We start from the raw sequence: 13,856 nt of genomic DNA, 5'->3' as shown, positions 1-13,856 counted from the left end.
TCTTTCCCTTTGGTGACCATAAGTTTCTTTTCTATGTCTGTGAGTCTGTTTCTGTTTTGTAAATAAGTTCATCTGTGTCACATTTTATATTCCACATGTAAATGATAGATGGTTTTTGTCTATCTCTTTCTGACTTGAGTGTGATGATCTCTAGGTCCATCTATGCTGCTGCAAATGACATTATTTCATTCTTTTTTATGGCTGAGTAGTATTTCATGGTATATATATACTACATCTTCTTCATCCATTCATCTGTCAGTGGACACTTAGGTTCCTTCCGTGTCTTGGCTATTGTAAACAGTGCTGCTATGAACATTGAGGCGCATGTATCTTTTCGAATTATGGTTTTCTCCAGATATATGCCCAGAAATGGGACTGCAGGATCATGTGGTAGCTCTATTTTTAGTTTTTTAAGGAACCTCCGTAGTGTTTTCCATAGTGGCTATACCAATTTACATTCCCACCAGCAGTGTGGGAGGGTTCCCTTTTCTCCAAACCCTCTCCAGCATTTGTTATTTGTAGAGTTTTTAATGATGGCCATTCTGACCGGTGTGAGGTGGTACCTCATTGTAGCTTTGATTTCCATTTTCTCTAATAATTAGCAATGTTGAGCAGCATTCCATGTGCCTATTGGCCATCTGTATGCCTTCTTTGGAGAAATGTCTATTTAGGTCTTCTGCCCATTTTTTGATTGGGTTGTTTGGTTTTTTTGTTATTGAGTTGGATGAGCTGTTTGTATATTTTGGAAATTAGGCCCTTGTCAGTCACATCATTGGCAAATATTTTCTCCCATTCTGTAGGGTGTCTTTTCATTTTGTTCATGGTTTCCTTTACTGTGCAAAAGCTTTTGAGTTTAATTAGGTCCCGTTTGTTTATTTTTGCTTTTTATTTCTGTTGCCTTGGGAGACTAACCTAAGAAAACATTGGTACAATTTATGTCAGAGAATGTTTTGCCTTTGTTCTCTCCTAGGAGTTTTATGGTGTCACGTCTAATATTTAAGTCTTTAATGCATTTTCAGTTTATTGTGTATGGTGTGAGGGAGCATTCTAACTTTGTTGACTTACATGAGGCCGTCCAGCTTTCCCAACACCACTTGCTGAATAGACTGTCTTTCCTCCATTGTATATTCTTGCCTCCTTTGTCAAAGATTAATTGACCATAGGTGTGTGGGTTTTTTCTGGGCTCTCTATTCTGTTCCATTGATCCGTATGTCTATTTTTGTGTCAGTACCATGCCATTTTGATTACTGTAGCTTTGTAGTATTGTCAGAAGTCTGGGAGGGTTATGCCTCCTGCTTTGTTCTTTTCTCCTCAGGATTGCTTTGGCAATTCTGGGTCTTTTATGGTTCCAATATAAACTTTAGGATTCTTTGTTCTAGTTCTGTGAAAACTGTCATGAGTAACTTGATAGGGTTCACATTAAATCTGTAGATGGCTTTGGTTAGCATGGCCATTTTAACAGTACTAATTCTTCCAATCCAAGAGCATGGGCTATTTTTCTGTTTCTTTGAATCATCTTCAGTTTCCTTTATCAGTGTCTTATAATTCTCAGCACATAAGTCTTTCACCTCCTTAGTCAGGGTTATTCCTAAGTTTTTTTTTTGGGGGGGGGGGGGTTGATGTGATTTTTAAAGGGATTTTTTTTTTACTCTCCCTTTCTGATATTTCATTGTTAGTGTAAAGTAAAGAAATGCAACATATTTCTGTATGTTAATCTTGTATTCTGCTACTTTACTGAATTATTTTATCAGTTCTGATAGTTTTGTGTGGATATTTTAGGGTTCTCTATATATAGTACCATGTCATCTGCATACAATGACAATTTTGCTTCTGCTCTTCCAATCTGGATACCTTTTATTTCTTTTACTTGTCTGACTGCTGTGAATAGGACTTGCAATACTATGTTGAATAGAAGTGGTGAGAGTGGGCATCTTTGTCCTGTTCCAGATTTGAGCAGGAAGGCTTTCAGCATTTCACAAGTGAGAATTATGTTGTCTGTGGGTTTGTCATGAATAGCTTTTATTATGTTATGTTCCCTCTATACCCACTTTGGTAAGAGTTTTTATCATAAATGGATATTTTTTTTATGCCATTAAGTTTTTAGGTATTTGGTTTTTTTCTTCATATATATATATTTTTAACATCTTTATTGGAGTATAATTGCTTTACAATGGTGTGTTTCTGCTTTATAACAAAGTGAATCAGCTATACATATGCATATATCCCTATATCTCCTCTCTCTTGCATCTCCCTCCCACCCTCCCTATCCCACCCCTCAAGGTGGTCACAAAGCACCGTGCTGATCTCCCTGTGCTATGTGGCTGCTTCCCACTAGCTACCTATTTTACATTTGGTAGTGTATATATGTCCATGCCACTCTCTCACTTCGTCCCAGCTTACCCTTCCCCATCCCCATGTCCTCAAGTCCATTCTCTACATCTGCATCTTTATTCCTGTCCTGACCCTAGGTTCTTCAGAACCATTTTTTTTTTTTTTAGATTCCATATATATGTGTTAGCATACGGTATTTGTTTTTCTCTTTCTGACTTACTTCACTCTGTATGACATACTCTAAGGTCCATCCACCTCACTACAAATAACTCAATTTTGTTTCTTTTTATGGCTGAGTAATATTCCATTGTATATATGTGCCACATCTTTATCTGTGTTTACTGAATTTTATCAAATGCTTTTTCTGCATCTTTTGAGATGATCATGTGGTTTCTGTCTTTTCTTTTGTTGATGTGGTGTATCACATTGTTTGATTTGTGTATGTTGAACCATTCTTGTGGCCCTGTGATGAATTCAGCTTAATCATGGGGTATGATCTTTTCTATGCGTTCCTGGATTTCGTTTGATAACTTTTTTGTTACTTTTTTTTATTGCAGTATAGTTGATTTACAATGTTGTGTTTCAGGTGTACAGGAAAGTGATTCAGTTACACATAGATATATATCTATTCTTTTTCAGATTCTTTTTCCTTATAGGTTATTACAAAACATTGAGTATAGTTCCCTGTGCTTTACAGTAGGTCTTTGTTGGTTATTTATTTATACATAGTAGTGTGTATATGTTAATCCCAAACTCCTAATTTATCCTTTCCCCCCCATTTCCCCTTTGGTAACCATAAGTTTGTTTTCTATGTCTGTGAGTCTATTTCTGTTGTTTATATAAGTTCATTTGTATCATTTTTTTTTTAGATTCCTCATATAAGCAATATCATATATTTGTCTTTGTCTGGCTTACTTGACATAGTCTGATAATCTCTAAGTCCATGCATGTTGCTGCAAATGGCATTATTTCATTCTTTTTTATGGCTGAGTAATATTCCATTGTATAAATATACCACATCTTCTTTATCCATTCATCTGTCAATGGACATTTAGGTTGCTTCCATATTTTAGCTATTGTAAATAGTCCCGCTATGAAAAATGCAGTGCATGTATCTTTTCAAATTATAGTTTTCTTCAGATATATGCCCAGGAGTGAGATTGCAGGATCATGTGGTAGCTCTATTTTTAGTTTTTTAAGGAACCTCCGTACTGCTTTCCATAGTGGCTGTACCAACTTACATTCCCACCAACAACGTAGGAGGGTTCCCTTTTCTCCGCATCCTCTCCACCATTTGTTATTCGTAGAGTTTGTTTTTAATTAATTAATTTAATTTATTTTTGGCTGTGTTGGGTCTTCGTTGCTGCGCGTGGGCTTTCTCTAGTTGAGGCGAGCAGAGGCTACTCTTCGTTGAGGTGCGCAGGCTTCTCATTGCAGTGGCTTTTCCTGTTGCAGAGCACAGGCTCTAGGCGTGTGGGCTTCAGTGGTTGCGGCACGTGGGTTCAGTAGTTGGTGGCTCGCGGGCTCTAGAGCACAGGCTCAGTAGTTGTGGCGCACGGGCTTAGTTGCTCCGCGGCACATGGGATCCTCCCAGACCACGGCTTGAACCCATGTCCCCTGCATTGACAGGTGGACTCTCAACCACTGCACCACCAGGGAAGCCTGTTTGTAGAGTTTTTAATGATGGCCATTCTGACTGGTGTGAAGTGGTACCTCATTGTAGCTTTGTTGCATTTGTCTAATAAATTAGCAATGTTGAGTATGGGTCCATATGTCTTTTGGCCACCTGTATATCTTCTTTGGAAAAATGTCTATTTAGGGCTTCCCTGGTGGCACAGTGGTTGAGAGTCCGCCTGCCGATGCAGGGGACCCGGGTTTGTGCCCCGGTCCGGGAAGATCCCCCCTGCTGCGGAGCGGCTGGGCCCGTAAGCCATGGCCGCTGAGCCTGCGCGTCCGGAGCCTGTGCTCTGCAACGGGAGAGGCCACGACAGTGAGAGGCCCGCATACCACAAAAAAAAAAAAAAAATGTCTATTTAGATCTTTTACCCATTTCTTGATTGGGTTGATTTTTTGTTGTTGAGTTGTATGAGCTGTTTGTGTATTTTGGAGATTAATCCCTTGTCAGTTGCATTGTTTGCAAATATTTTATCTTTTCATTTTGTATATGGCTTCCTGTGCTATGCAAAAGCTTTTAAGTTTGATGAGGTCCCGTTTGTTTTTATTTCCATTACTCTAGGAGAGAGGTCCAAAAAAATGCAATTTATGTCAGAGAGTGTTCTGCCTATGTTTTCCTCTAGGAGTTTTATAGTATCCAGTTGTACATTCAGGTCTTTAATCCATTTGAGTTTATTTTTGTGTATGGTGTTAGAGAATGTTCTAATTTCATTTTTTTACATGTAGCTGTCCAGTTTTCCCAGCACCACTTATTAAAAAGACTTTTCTTCATTGTATATTCTTGCCTCCTTTGTTGTAGATTAATTGACCATAGGTGTATGGGCTTATTTCCAGGCTTTCTATCCTGTTCCATTGATCTATATTTCTGTTTTTGTGCCAGTACCATACTGTTTTGATGACTGTAGCTTTGTAGTATAGTCTGAAGTCAGGGAGCCTGATTCCTCCAACTCCATTTTTCTTTCTCAAGATTGTTTTGGCTATTTGGGGTCTTTTGTGTTTCCATACAATTTTTAAATATTTGTTCTAATTCTGTGAAAAATGCCATTAGTAATTTGATAGGGATTGCATAGAATCTATAGATTCCCTTAGGTGGTATAGTCATTTTGACAATATTGATCCTTCCAATTCAAGAACACAGTATATCTTTCAATCTGTTTGTGTCATCTTCAATTTCTTTCATCAGCATCTTAACAGTTTTCAGTGTACAGGTCTTTTGGCTCCTTAGGTAGTTTTATTCCAGGGTACTTTATTCTTTTTGGTGTGATGGTAAATGGGATTATTTCTTTAATTTCTCTCTCTGATATTTTGTTGTTAGTGTATAGAAATGCAACAGATTTCTGTGTATTAATTTCATATCCTGAGACTTTACCAGATTCATTGATGAGGTCTAGTAAATAGTTTTCTGGTAGCATCTGTAAGATTTCCTATGTACAGTATCATGTCATCTGCAAATATAACAGTTTTACTTCTTTTCCAATTTGGAAAAGAAGTCTTTTGTTTCTTTTTCTTCTCTGATTGCTGTGGCTAGGACTTCCAAAACTCTGTTGAATAAAAATGGCGAGAGTGGGGGCTTCCCTGGTGGCGCAGTGGTTGAGAGTTCACCTGCTGGTGCAGGGGACGCGGGTTCGTGCCCCGGTCCGGGAGGATCCCACATGCCGCAGAGCGGCTGGGCCCGTGAGCCATGGCCGCTGGGCCTGTGCGTCTGGAGCCTGTGCTCCACGGCGGGGGAGGCCACAGCAGTGAGAGGCCCGCGTACCAGAAAAAAGAAAAATGGCAAGAGTGGACATCTTTGTCTTGTTCCTGATCTTAGAGGAAATGCTTTCAGCTTTTCACCAGTGAGTATGCTGTTAGCCATGGGTTTGTCATATATGGCCTTTATTATTTTGAGATATGTTTCCTCTGTGCCCACTTTCTGGAGAGTTTTTATCATAAATGGGTGTTGAATTTTTATCAAAAGCTTTTTCTGCATCTATTGCGATGATCATATGGTTTGTATTCAATTTGTTAATATGGTGTATCACACTTATTGATTTGTGGATATTGAAAAGCCCCTTGCATCCCTGGGATAAATCCCACTTGATTATGGTGTATGATCCTTCTAATGTATTGTTGGAGTCAGTTTGCTAGTATTTTGTTGAGGATTTTTGAGTCTATGTTCATCAGTGATACTAGCCTGTAATTTTCTCTTTTTGTGGTATCTTTGTCTGATTTTGGTATCCGGGGTGATGGTGGCCTCATAGATTGAGTTTGGGGAGTGTTCCTTCCTCTACAGTTCTTTGGAATAGTTTCAGAAGGATAGGTGTTAACTCTTCTCTAAATGTTTGGTAGAATTTGCCTGCAAAGCCATCTGGCACCGGACTTCTGTTTGTTGGGAGTCTTTTAATCACTGATTCAGTTTCAGTGCTGCTAATTGGTCTGTTCATATTTTCCATTTCTTCCTGGTTCAGTCTTGGGAGATTGTACCTTCCTAAGAATTTGTTTATTTCTTCTAGGTTGTCCATTTTATTGGTGCATAGTTGCTCCTACTAGTCTCATCCTCTGTATCTCTGTGGTGTTCGTTGTAACTTCTCCTTTTTCATTTTTAATTTTATTGATTTGGGCCCTCTTTTTTTCTTGGTGAGTCTGGCTAGAAGTTTATCAATTTTCTTTACCTTTTCAAAGAACCAGCTTTTAGTTTCATTGATCTTTTCTACTGTTTTCTTAGTCTCTATTTCTGTTCTGTTCTTTATGATTTCTTTCCTTCTACTAACTTTGGGTTTTGTTTGTTCCTCCTTCTCTAGTTGCTTTAGGTGTAAGGTTAGGTTATTTATTTGAGATTTTTGTTGTTGTTGTTCCCTGAGATAAGCTTGTATCACTATAAACTTCCCTCTTAAAATTCTTTTTGCTGTGTCCCATAGGGTTTAGAATGTAATGTTTCTGCTTTCACTTGTCTCTAGGTATTTTTTTTTATCTCCTCTTTGATTTCTTCAGTGATCCATTGGTTATTTAGTAGCATCTTGTTTAGCCTCCATGTGTTTATGTTTTTTGCAGGTTTTTTTCATGTAGTTGATTTCTAATCTCATAGTGCTGTGCTTGGAAAAGATGCTTGATATGATTTCAGTTTTTCTTAAATTTACTGAGGCTTGCTTTGTGGCCCAACATGTGATCAATCCTGGAGAACGTTCCATGTGCACTTGAGAAGAAAGTGTATTCTGATGCTTTTGGATGGAGTCTTCTATAAATATCAACTAAGTCCGTCAAGTCTAATGTGTCATTTAAGGCCTGTATTTCCTTATTGACTTTCTGTCTGGATGATCTGTCCATTGATGAAAAGTCCCCCACTGTTACTTTGATTTCTCTTTTTATGACTGTTAGTATTTGCCTTATATATTGAGGTGCTTCTATGTTGGGTGCATACATATTTACAATTGTTATATCTTCTTCTTGGATTGATCCCTTGATCCCTGTGTAGTGCCCTTCTTTGTTTCTTGTAACAGTATTTATTTTAAACTCTATTTTGTCTTCTGTGAGTATTGCTACTCCAGCTTTCTTCTGATTTCCATTTGGGAATACCTTTTATTCCCTCCCCTCACTTTCAGTCTGCGTGTGTCTCTCTCTAGGTCTGAGAAGTGGATCTCTTGTAGACAGCTCATATACAGATCTTGTTTTTGTATTCATTCAGCCAGTCTGTGTCTTTTGGTTGGGACATTTAATTCGTTTACATATGGTAGTTATCAACATGTATGTTGATACATAGGTCTTAGGTCTTTTTTCTTCCTTTCTTCTTTTGTTCTCTTGTGATCTGATGACTGTCTTTAGTGTTTGTGTTTGGACTCCTTTATCTTTTCTGTGTGTGTATCTACTATAGATTTTTTTGTTTGCAGTTACCATGAGGTTTTGATATAGTAGTCTATATATATGTACGTAATTGTTTTAAGTCGCTGATCTCTTCATTCCAAATGTGTTTCAAATATCCTGCATTTGTACTCTTCTCATGATTACTGGCTTAGATATCATATTTGTGTGGAGATGATTTCCTACCTTTACTGTATGTTTGCCATTACCAGTGAGCTTTCCCATTTTGTAATTTTCTTGTTTCTAGTTGTGGCATTTTCCTTTCCACCTGGAGAAGTTCCTTTAGCATTTCTTGTAAAGCTCCTTTGGTGGTGCTAATTTCTTCTAGCGTTTGCGTGACTGTAAAGCTTTGGATTCCTCTGTCAAATCTGAATGAGAGCCTTGCTGGGTAGAGTATTCTTGGTTGTAGGTTTCTCCCTTTCATCACATTAATTCTATTGTGCCACACTCCCTTCTGGCCTGTAACGTTTCTGCTGAAAAATCAGCTGATAACCTTATGGGGATTCCTTTGTATGTTATTTGTTGTTTTTCTCTTGTCAATTTAATATTTTTTCTTTGTCTTTAATTTTTGTCAATTTGATTATGTTTCTTGGCATGCCTGAGACTCTCTTCCTGGACTTGGGTGACTGTTTCCTTTCCCATGTTAGGGAAGTTTTCAGCTTTTATCGCTTCAAATATCTTCTCAGGCCCCTTCTCTCTCCTCTCCTTCTGGGACCCCTATAATGCGAATGTTGGTGCATTTGATGCTGTACCAGAGGTCTCTTAAACTGTCCTCATTTCTTTTCATTATCTTGTCTTTATTCTTCTCTGTGGCAATGATTTCCACCACTGTGTCCTTCCAGCTCACTTACCCATTCTTCCGCCTCATTTATCCTGCTATTGATTCCTTCTAGTGTTTGTTTTTCATTTCAGTTATTGTATTCTTCAACTCTGTTTGGTTGCTCTTTACATTTTCTAAGTCTTTATTAAAAACTTGTAACTTCTCTTGGGCTTCCCTGGTGGCGCAGTGGTTGGGAGTCCGCCTGCTGATGCAGGGGGCATGGGTTCGTGCCCCCGGTCCAGGAGGATCCCACGTGCCATGGAGCGGCTGGGCCTGTGGGCCATGGCCACTGAGCCTGCACGTCCGGGGCCTGTGCTCCGCGGCGGGGGGAGGCCACAGCAGTGAGAGGCCCACGTACTGCAAAAACAAAAAACAAAAAAAACCTCCTGCTCTGTGCATCCATTCTTTTCCTGAGTTCTTGGCTCATCCTTGCAATCATTATTCTAAATTCTTTCTCGGGTAGATTGCCTATCTCCATGTCACTTAGTTGTTCTTCTGGGGTTTTATGTTTTTCCTTCATCTGAAACATATTCCTCTGCCATCTCATTTTGTCTAAATTTCTATTTGTATGTTTATGTATGTGGAAGGTTAGTTACGTTTCTTAACCTTGGAGAAGTGGCCCTCTGTGGGGGATGTCCTATGTGTCCCAGCAATACACTCCCTTCTTGTCACCCAAGGGCCAGGGGACCAGCTGGTCCCAGGGTAGGTTCTGATCTGCGTTTGCTGACTTGGTTCCGCACGCTGCTGGATCCTAGTTCTCGTGCTTCTAATGTCTGCCCCCTGGTGGGTGGGGCTGGCCTAGAGGCTTGTGCGGGCTTCGTGGTGGGAAGGGCTGATGCTTGCCCACTGGTGGTGGGTGGGGCTAGGTCTTGGCCCTCTGCTGGGCAGGACCATGTCAAGGGGCATGTCTAGAGGTGGCTGTGGGATTAGGAAGTCTTTAGGCAGCCTGTCCACTGGCGGGTGGGGCTCTGTTCCCACCATGTTGGTCATTTCACCTGAGGCGTCCCAGCACTGAAGCCTACAGGCGGTTGGGGCCAGGTCTTGGTGCCAAAATGGCAGCCTCCAGGAGAGCTCACGCCAATGAATATTCCCCAGTACCTCTTCCACCAGTGTCCTTGTCCCCACAGTGAGCCACAGCTGCCTCCCGAGGAGACCCTCCGAGACCGGCAGGTAGGTCTGACCCAGGCTCCCATGGAGTCACTGCTTTTGCCCTGGGTCTTGGTGCACACAAGAAATCGTGTGGGCCCTCCAAGAATGGGGTCTCTGTTTCCTCTGGTCCTGTGGAGCTCCTGCACTCAAGCCCCACTGGCCTTCAAAGCCAAATGCTCCCGGAAGTCCTCCTCCCAATGCCAGACCCCCAGGCTGGGGAGTCTGACATGGAGCTCAGAACTCTCACTCCTGTGACTGTTCTCCGGTTTGTGGGTCGCCCACCCAGGGGATATGGGATTTGATTATTTCGCAAGTGTGCCCCTTCTACCATCCACTGAGTTTCTTCTTTATGTCTTTGGATTAGAATCTCTCTTTTGGTAGGTTCCAGTCTTTTCATCAGTGGTTGTTCAGCAGCTAGTTGTGACTTAGGTGTGCTCATGTCAGGAGGTGAGCTCAGGGTCCTTCTATTCTGCCATCTTCATGATGTACGTACTCTTAAATTACTGACTGATAGATTTTTTTACAAACCAGTGCCACATCAACAGGCTCAACAGCACCCCTTCACAGTAGCAATAAGGAAGTCTTAATTGTGCATCCATAACAGAACTTCCTTCAGCACCAGCTGGGTGACCGCTGGGATTCTGAGTGATGCACGATGCCTCAGCAACACTGGCAGGAGTCCTTGTCCAGCTTCTAGAAGCTGTCTGTGTTCCTTGAATCGTGGCTCCCTGCCTCTGTCTTCAAAGCCAGCCACGGCAAGATGAGTCCTTCTCACCTTGCCATCCTAGGTATCTAGTCTTCTGACCCAGTTTGCTAGTATTTTGTTGAGAATTTTTGCATCTATATTCATCGAAGATATTGGCCTGTAATTTTCTTTTTTTATATAGTCTTTGTCTGGTTTTGGTATCAGGGTGATGGTGGCTTCACAGAATGACTTTGGGAGTGTTCCTTCTTTAGTCTTTTGGAAGAGTCTGAGAAGGATCAGTAGAAGTTCTTCTTTGTATGTTTGTTTGGTAGAACTGCCCAGTGAAGCCATCTGGTCCTGGACTTTTGTTTGCAGGGAGGCTTTTTTTTTCTTTTTTAATTACAGGTTCTATTTCATTTCTAGTGGTCAGTCTGTTCAAAATATCTGTTTCTTCTTGATTCAGTTTTGGTGGGTTGTATGTTTCTAGAAACTTGTCCATTTCTTCTAGGTTGTCCAATTTGTTGGTATATAATTGTTCATAGTATTCTTTTATTACGTTTTTTTTTTTTGTATTTCTCTGGTATCTGTTGTTTGTTTGGTCTCTCTTAATTGGTTGCTGTTTGTTTTTGGTTTTTTTTTGGCCACATGGCATGTGTGTGGGATCCTTGTTCCCTGACCAGGGGTCGAACCCACACCCCCTGCATTGGAAGTGCAGAGTCTTAACCACTGGACCACCAGGGAAGTCCCTGGTCTCTCTTAATCGTTAAATGGAAAGTAAACTATAGACTGTAAAATGATATCCATACAGTGATTGTACCATGAAAAATAATGAGGTCTTATTCACTGAACACTTCTATGTGCCCAAGTCTGTGCTAAGACAGTAGTCTTCACACATCCTTACTAAATGTTGTCATCCCCACCTGTTGAGACTTACTTAGAGAAACTATCATCTTGGTAGGGTCATTTGGATCATAACAATAGTGTGATATGGAATTTAAACAGAAATGTCAGACCTCCGTTTCCAGGCTCTCAGTCAACTTGCTAGTTGAGATCCCTGCATATATGCATGGATTAGGATGCAAACCCAGAAAAAAAAAGAGCAATGGCTGCATTAGAGTAAAAGGGTTGTGGTTGTTTTGTTCTTTATTTAAGAAAAAATGAATTCCTGGTATAAAAATATATGTAATAAAAGTTGGGAGAAGAAAAAAAACTGCATTTAAAAAACCCACCTGGGTTTTATGACTGGATGGGCCTTGAGACTTTTATTGCTGTGGGTGCTGGGTTTCATTTTTATTCCTAAACCATTATGGTCTTCTGGTCCCTGTGAAAGTTAAGAGAAAGTTAGGGTGGCAAGAAATCCACCGACATGCCCTCTGGCCCTCACCAAGTTAGATAAAAGTACTGCCCTTTGTATCAGAGGAGTGGTAGCTTTCCCCAAGTGGTGATCAGTTTGCTCTGAGCCATCTTAAATCCCGCCCCATCTCCTTTTTTATCTAGGGAGGGCTGTTCAGGCATGGTGCTGGCGATAAGGTAGCCATCCATTTGAAGGGTGAACCGGAAACTTTCCACCCACTTGTCTCATACCCCCCCTCCCACCAGCTGCCCAGGAGATGATGAAGTTAATCACATTCAGCCCTTTAACCTGTGCTCCTTTTCTAAGAACATTACTTTACAGCCTACTAGGAAACTACATGTTTGTCTCATTGGGAAAGCATGTCCTCACTCAACCCCCTGCCTCCTTGTTTCCCAAAAGTGACTTTTCTTCCTTTCTAACAAACAGATATCTGCAAACGAAATCGAAATGCTTCTGATGAGGTTGCCACGCATGTTTAAACAGGAATTCACAGGCGTGGGAGCAACGCTGGAAAAAAGGTGGAAGTTGTGTGCCTTTGAAGGAATTAAAACTACCTAACTGTGAAGAGCAGCAAAGTCTCTGGATATGAAACTGCCTGAACCCAGCCAGGGCTGTGCAGTGTGAGCCCAGGAGGTTTGGGGCTGGTCCAGCGCAGGACCTTTATGGAGCCATCAGAGCCTGACTTTAGTTTACATCTGTGGCGTTCTCTTGTGAGTGGAAATGTAATTGTGTACCAGTTCCCTAAAACAAACAAAGCTTCATACTGTGACAGATCTGTTTGCTACGAAAACCAACGATTCCACAGTCATGATGGCAAAACCTTAAAATGTGCTACGTCTGAGAATAGCTCACCAAGTAAAATATTTAAAGTTAATGATGGTGTGGCAATGGTTGTTGCTAGGCTACAGAGTTGTTGTATATGTAATCTATAGCTGAAATCATTCAATGACATTTTCCTGAAAGTCTTTCTGTTTGTTTTAGTATAAAAAAAAAAAAAAAAAAAAAAAAAAAAAAAGAGAGAGAGAGAGAGAGAGAGAGAGAGAAAGTAATTTTACAGTGAGGAAAATAAATCATACCAAAAGAAAACTTGAATATGTGTCTGAACAGTTACTGTATTTTGTAAATTAAGTTATATGCTGTTATAGGGACTTCTGCCTCATTGAAGAGGCAGAAGATGTGATTGTACTCCTTGAGAATGCTTTACCAAGAATATTATTTTTCTAATGTAACACAGTTCTCCATCATAAGTTCTTTTAACATGGACTGCATAACAATTTTCATAAAATGTAAATAAAAGAAAAACTAGTGCTACTGTCCTGTACTTGGTATAAAATTCAGGTTTCTGCATCAAAAATAAACATTTAGTAAATATTCCTGTTACAAATTTTATAGCAAAGAAAGATATTAATTTTTTTCAATAAATATGACTTCTACCATATTGGTTTTGCAAATTGTTCTTTGATATATTTTCATTCTTCCTTAAGAAATATTTTTCACATTATTCAGTCCCATCTCACAGACCATCATTTTTAAATGATTAAATAAATGCATGAGTGACATTGAGACAAAATGTTATTTCAAACAGGAATATATAAAAATCGTAAAGTGGAAAGTACTAAGAAAAGGAGATTATACAGCATTAGAATAGATAGACAGTATTTGAAAATACCAAGATGATATGACATCCAAATGTAATCAACATAAATTTTACCGTTGTTTTGTGTCCTCATGCATAGGAACAAAGTAGCCAATTAATATTATTAATTCCTGGGTTTACTTATTTGTATGTTTTCTGGAATACATACACGTTAGAAAAGGAATTAAAGAATTCACGCTTGGACCAACAGTTTAGAGAGAATTTGGGCTTCCCTTCTTTAATTACAAGTAGACTAGGGCTTTAAATTGTATCTCCTTCCTGCTTCCTTACATAAAAATTATTTTAAAAAAGACAAGTATTGGGCTCCCCTGGTGGCGCAGTGGTTGAGAGTCCGCCTGCCGATGCAGGGGAC

General features: G+C 40.0%; 1 protein-coding gene across 2 annotated transcripts in view; it reads left to right on the top strand.

Moving 5' to 3' along the window:
• The window catches only part of ENOX1 (ecto-NOX disulfide-thiol exchanger 1), a 309,422-nt gene extending 296,570 nt beyond the window's left edge, over nt 1-12,852 (top strand). Inside the window, exon 15 of one of the 2 annotated variants that reach the window (XM_007468621.1) lies at nt 12,274-12,852. In XM_007468621.1, coding sequence (XP_007468683.1) covers nt 12,274-12,405 — 132 coding nt within the window. In that variant the 3' untranslated portion in view covers nt 12,406-12,852. The remainder of the gene's footprint in view (nt 1-12,273) is intronic. The other variant, XM_007468620.1, reaches the window with a different exon arrangement.
• The last annotated feature ends 1,004 nt before the right edge of the window (nt 12,853-13,856 follow it).

Source organism: Lipotes vexillifer, unplaced genomic scaffold (assembly GCF_000442215.2).
Source record: "Lipotes vexillifer unplaced genomic scaffold, Lipotes_vexillifer_v1.1 scaffold479, whole genome shotgun sequence".
NCBI classification, from domain to species: Eukaryota; Metazoa; Chordata; class Mammalia; order Artiodactyla; family Lipotidae; genus Lipotes; species Lipotes vexillifer.
Note: the sequence above shows the minus strand (reverse complement) of the source record. Positions and strands in the feature narration are given on the sequence as shown.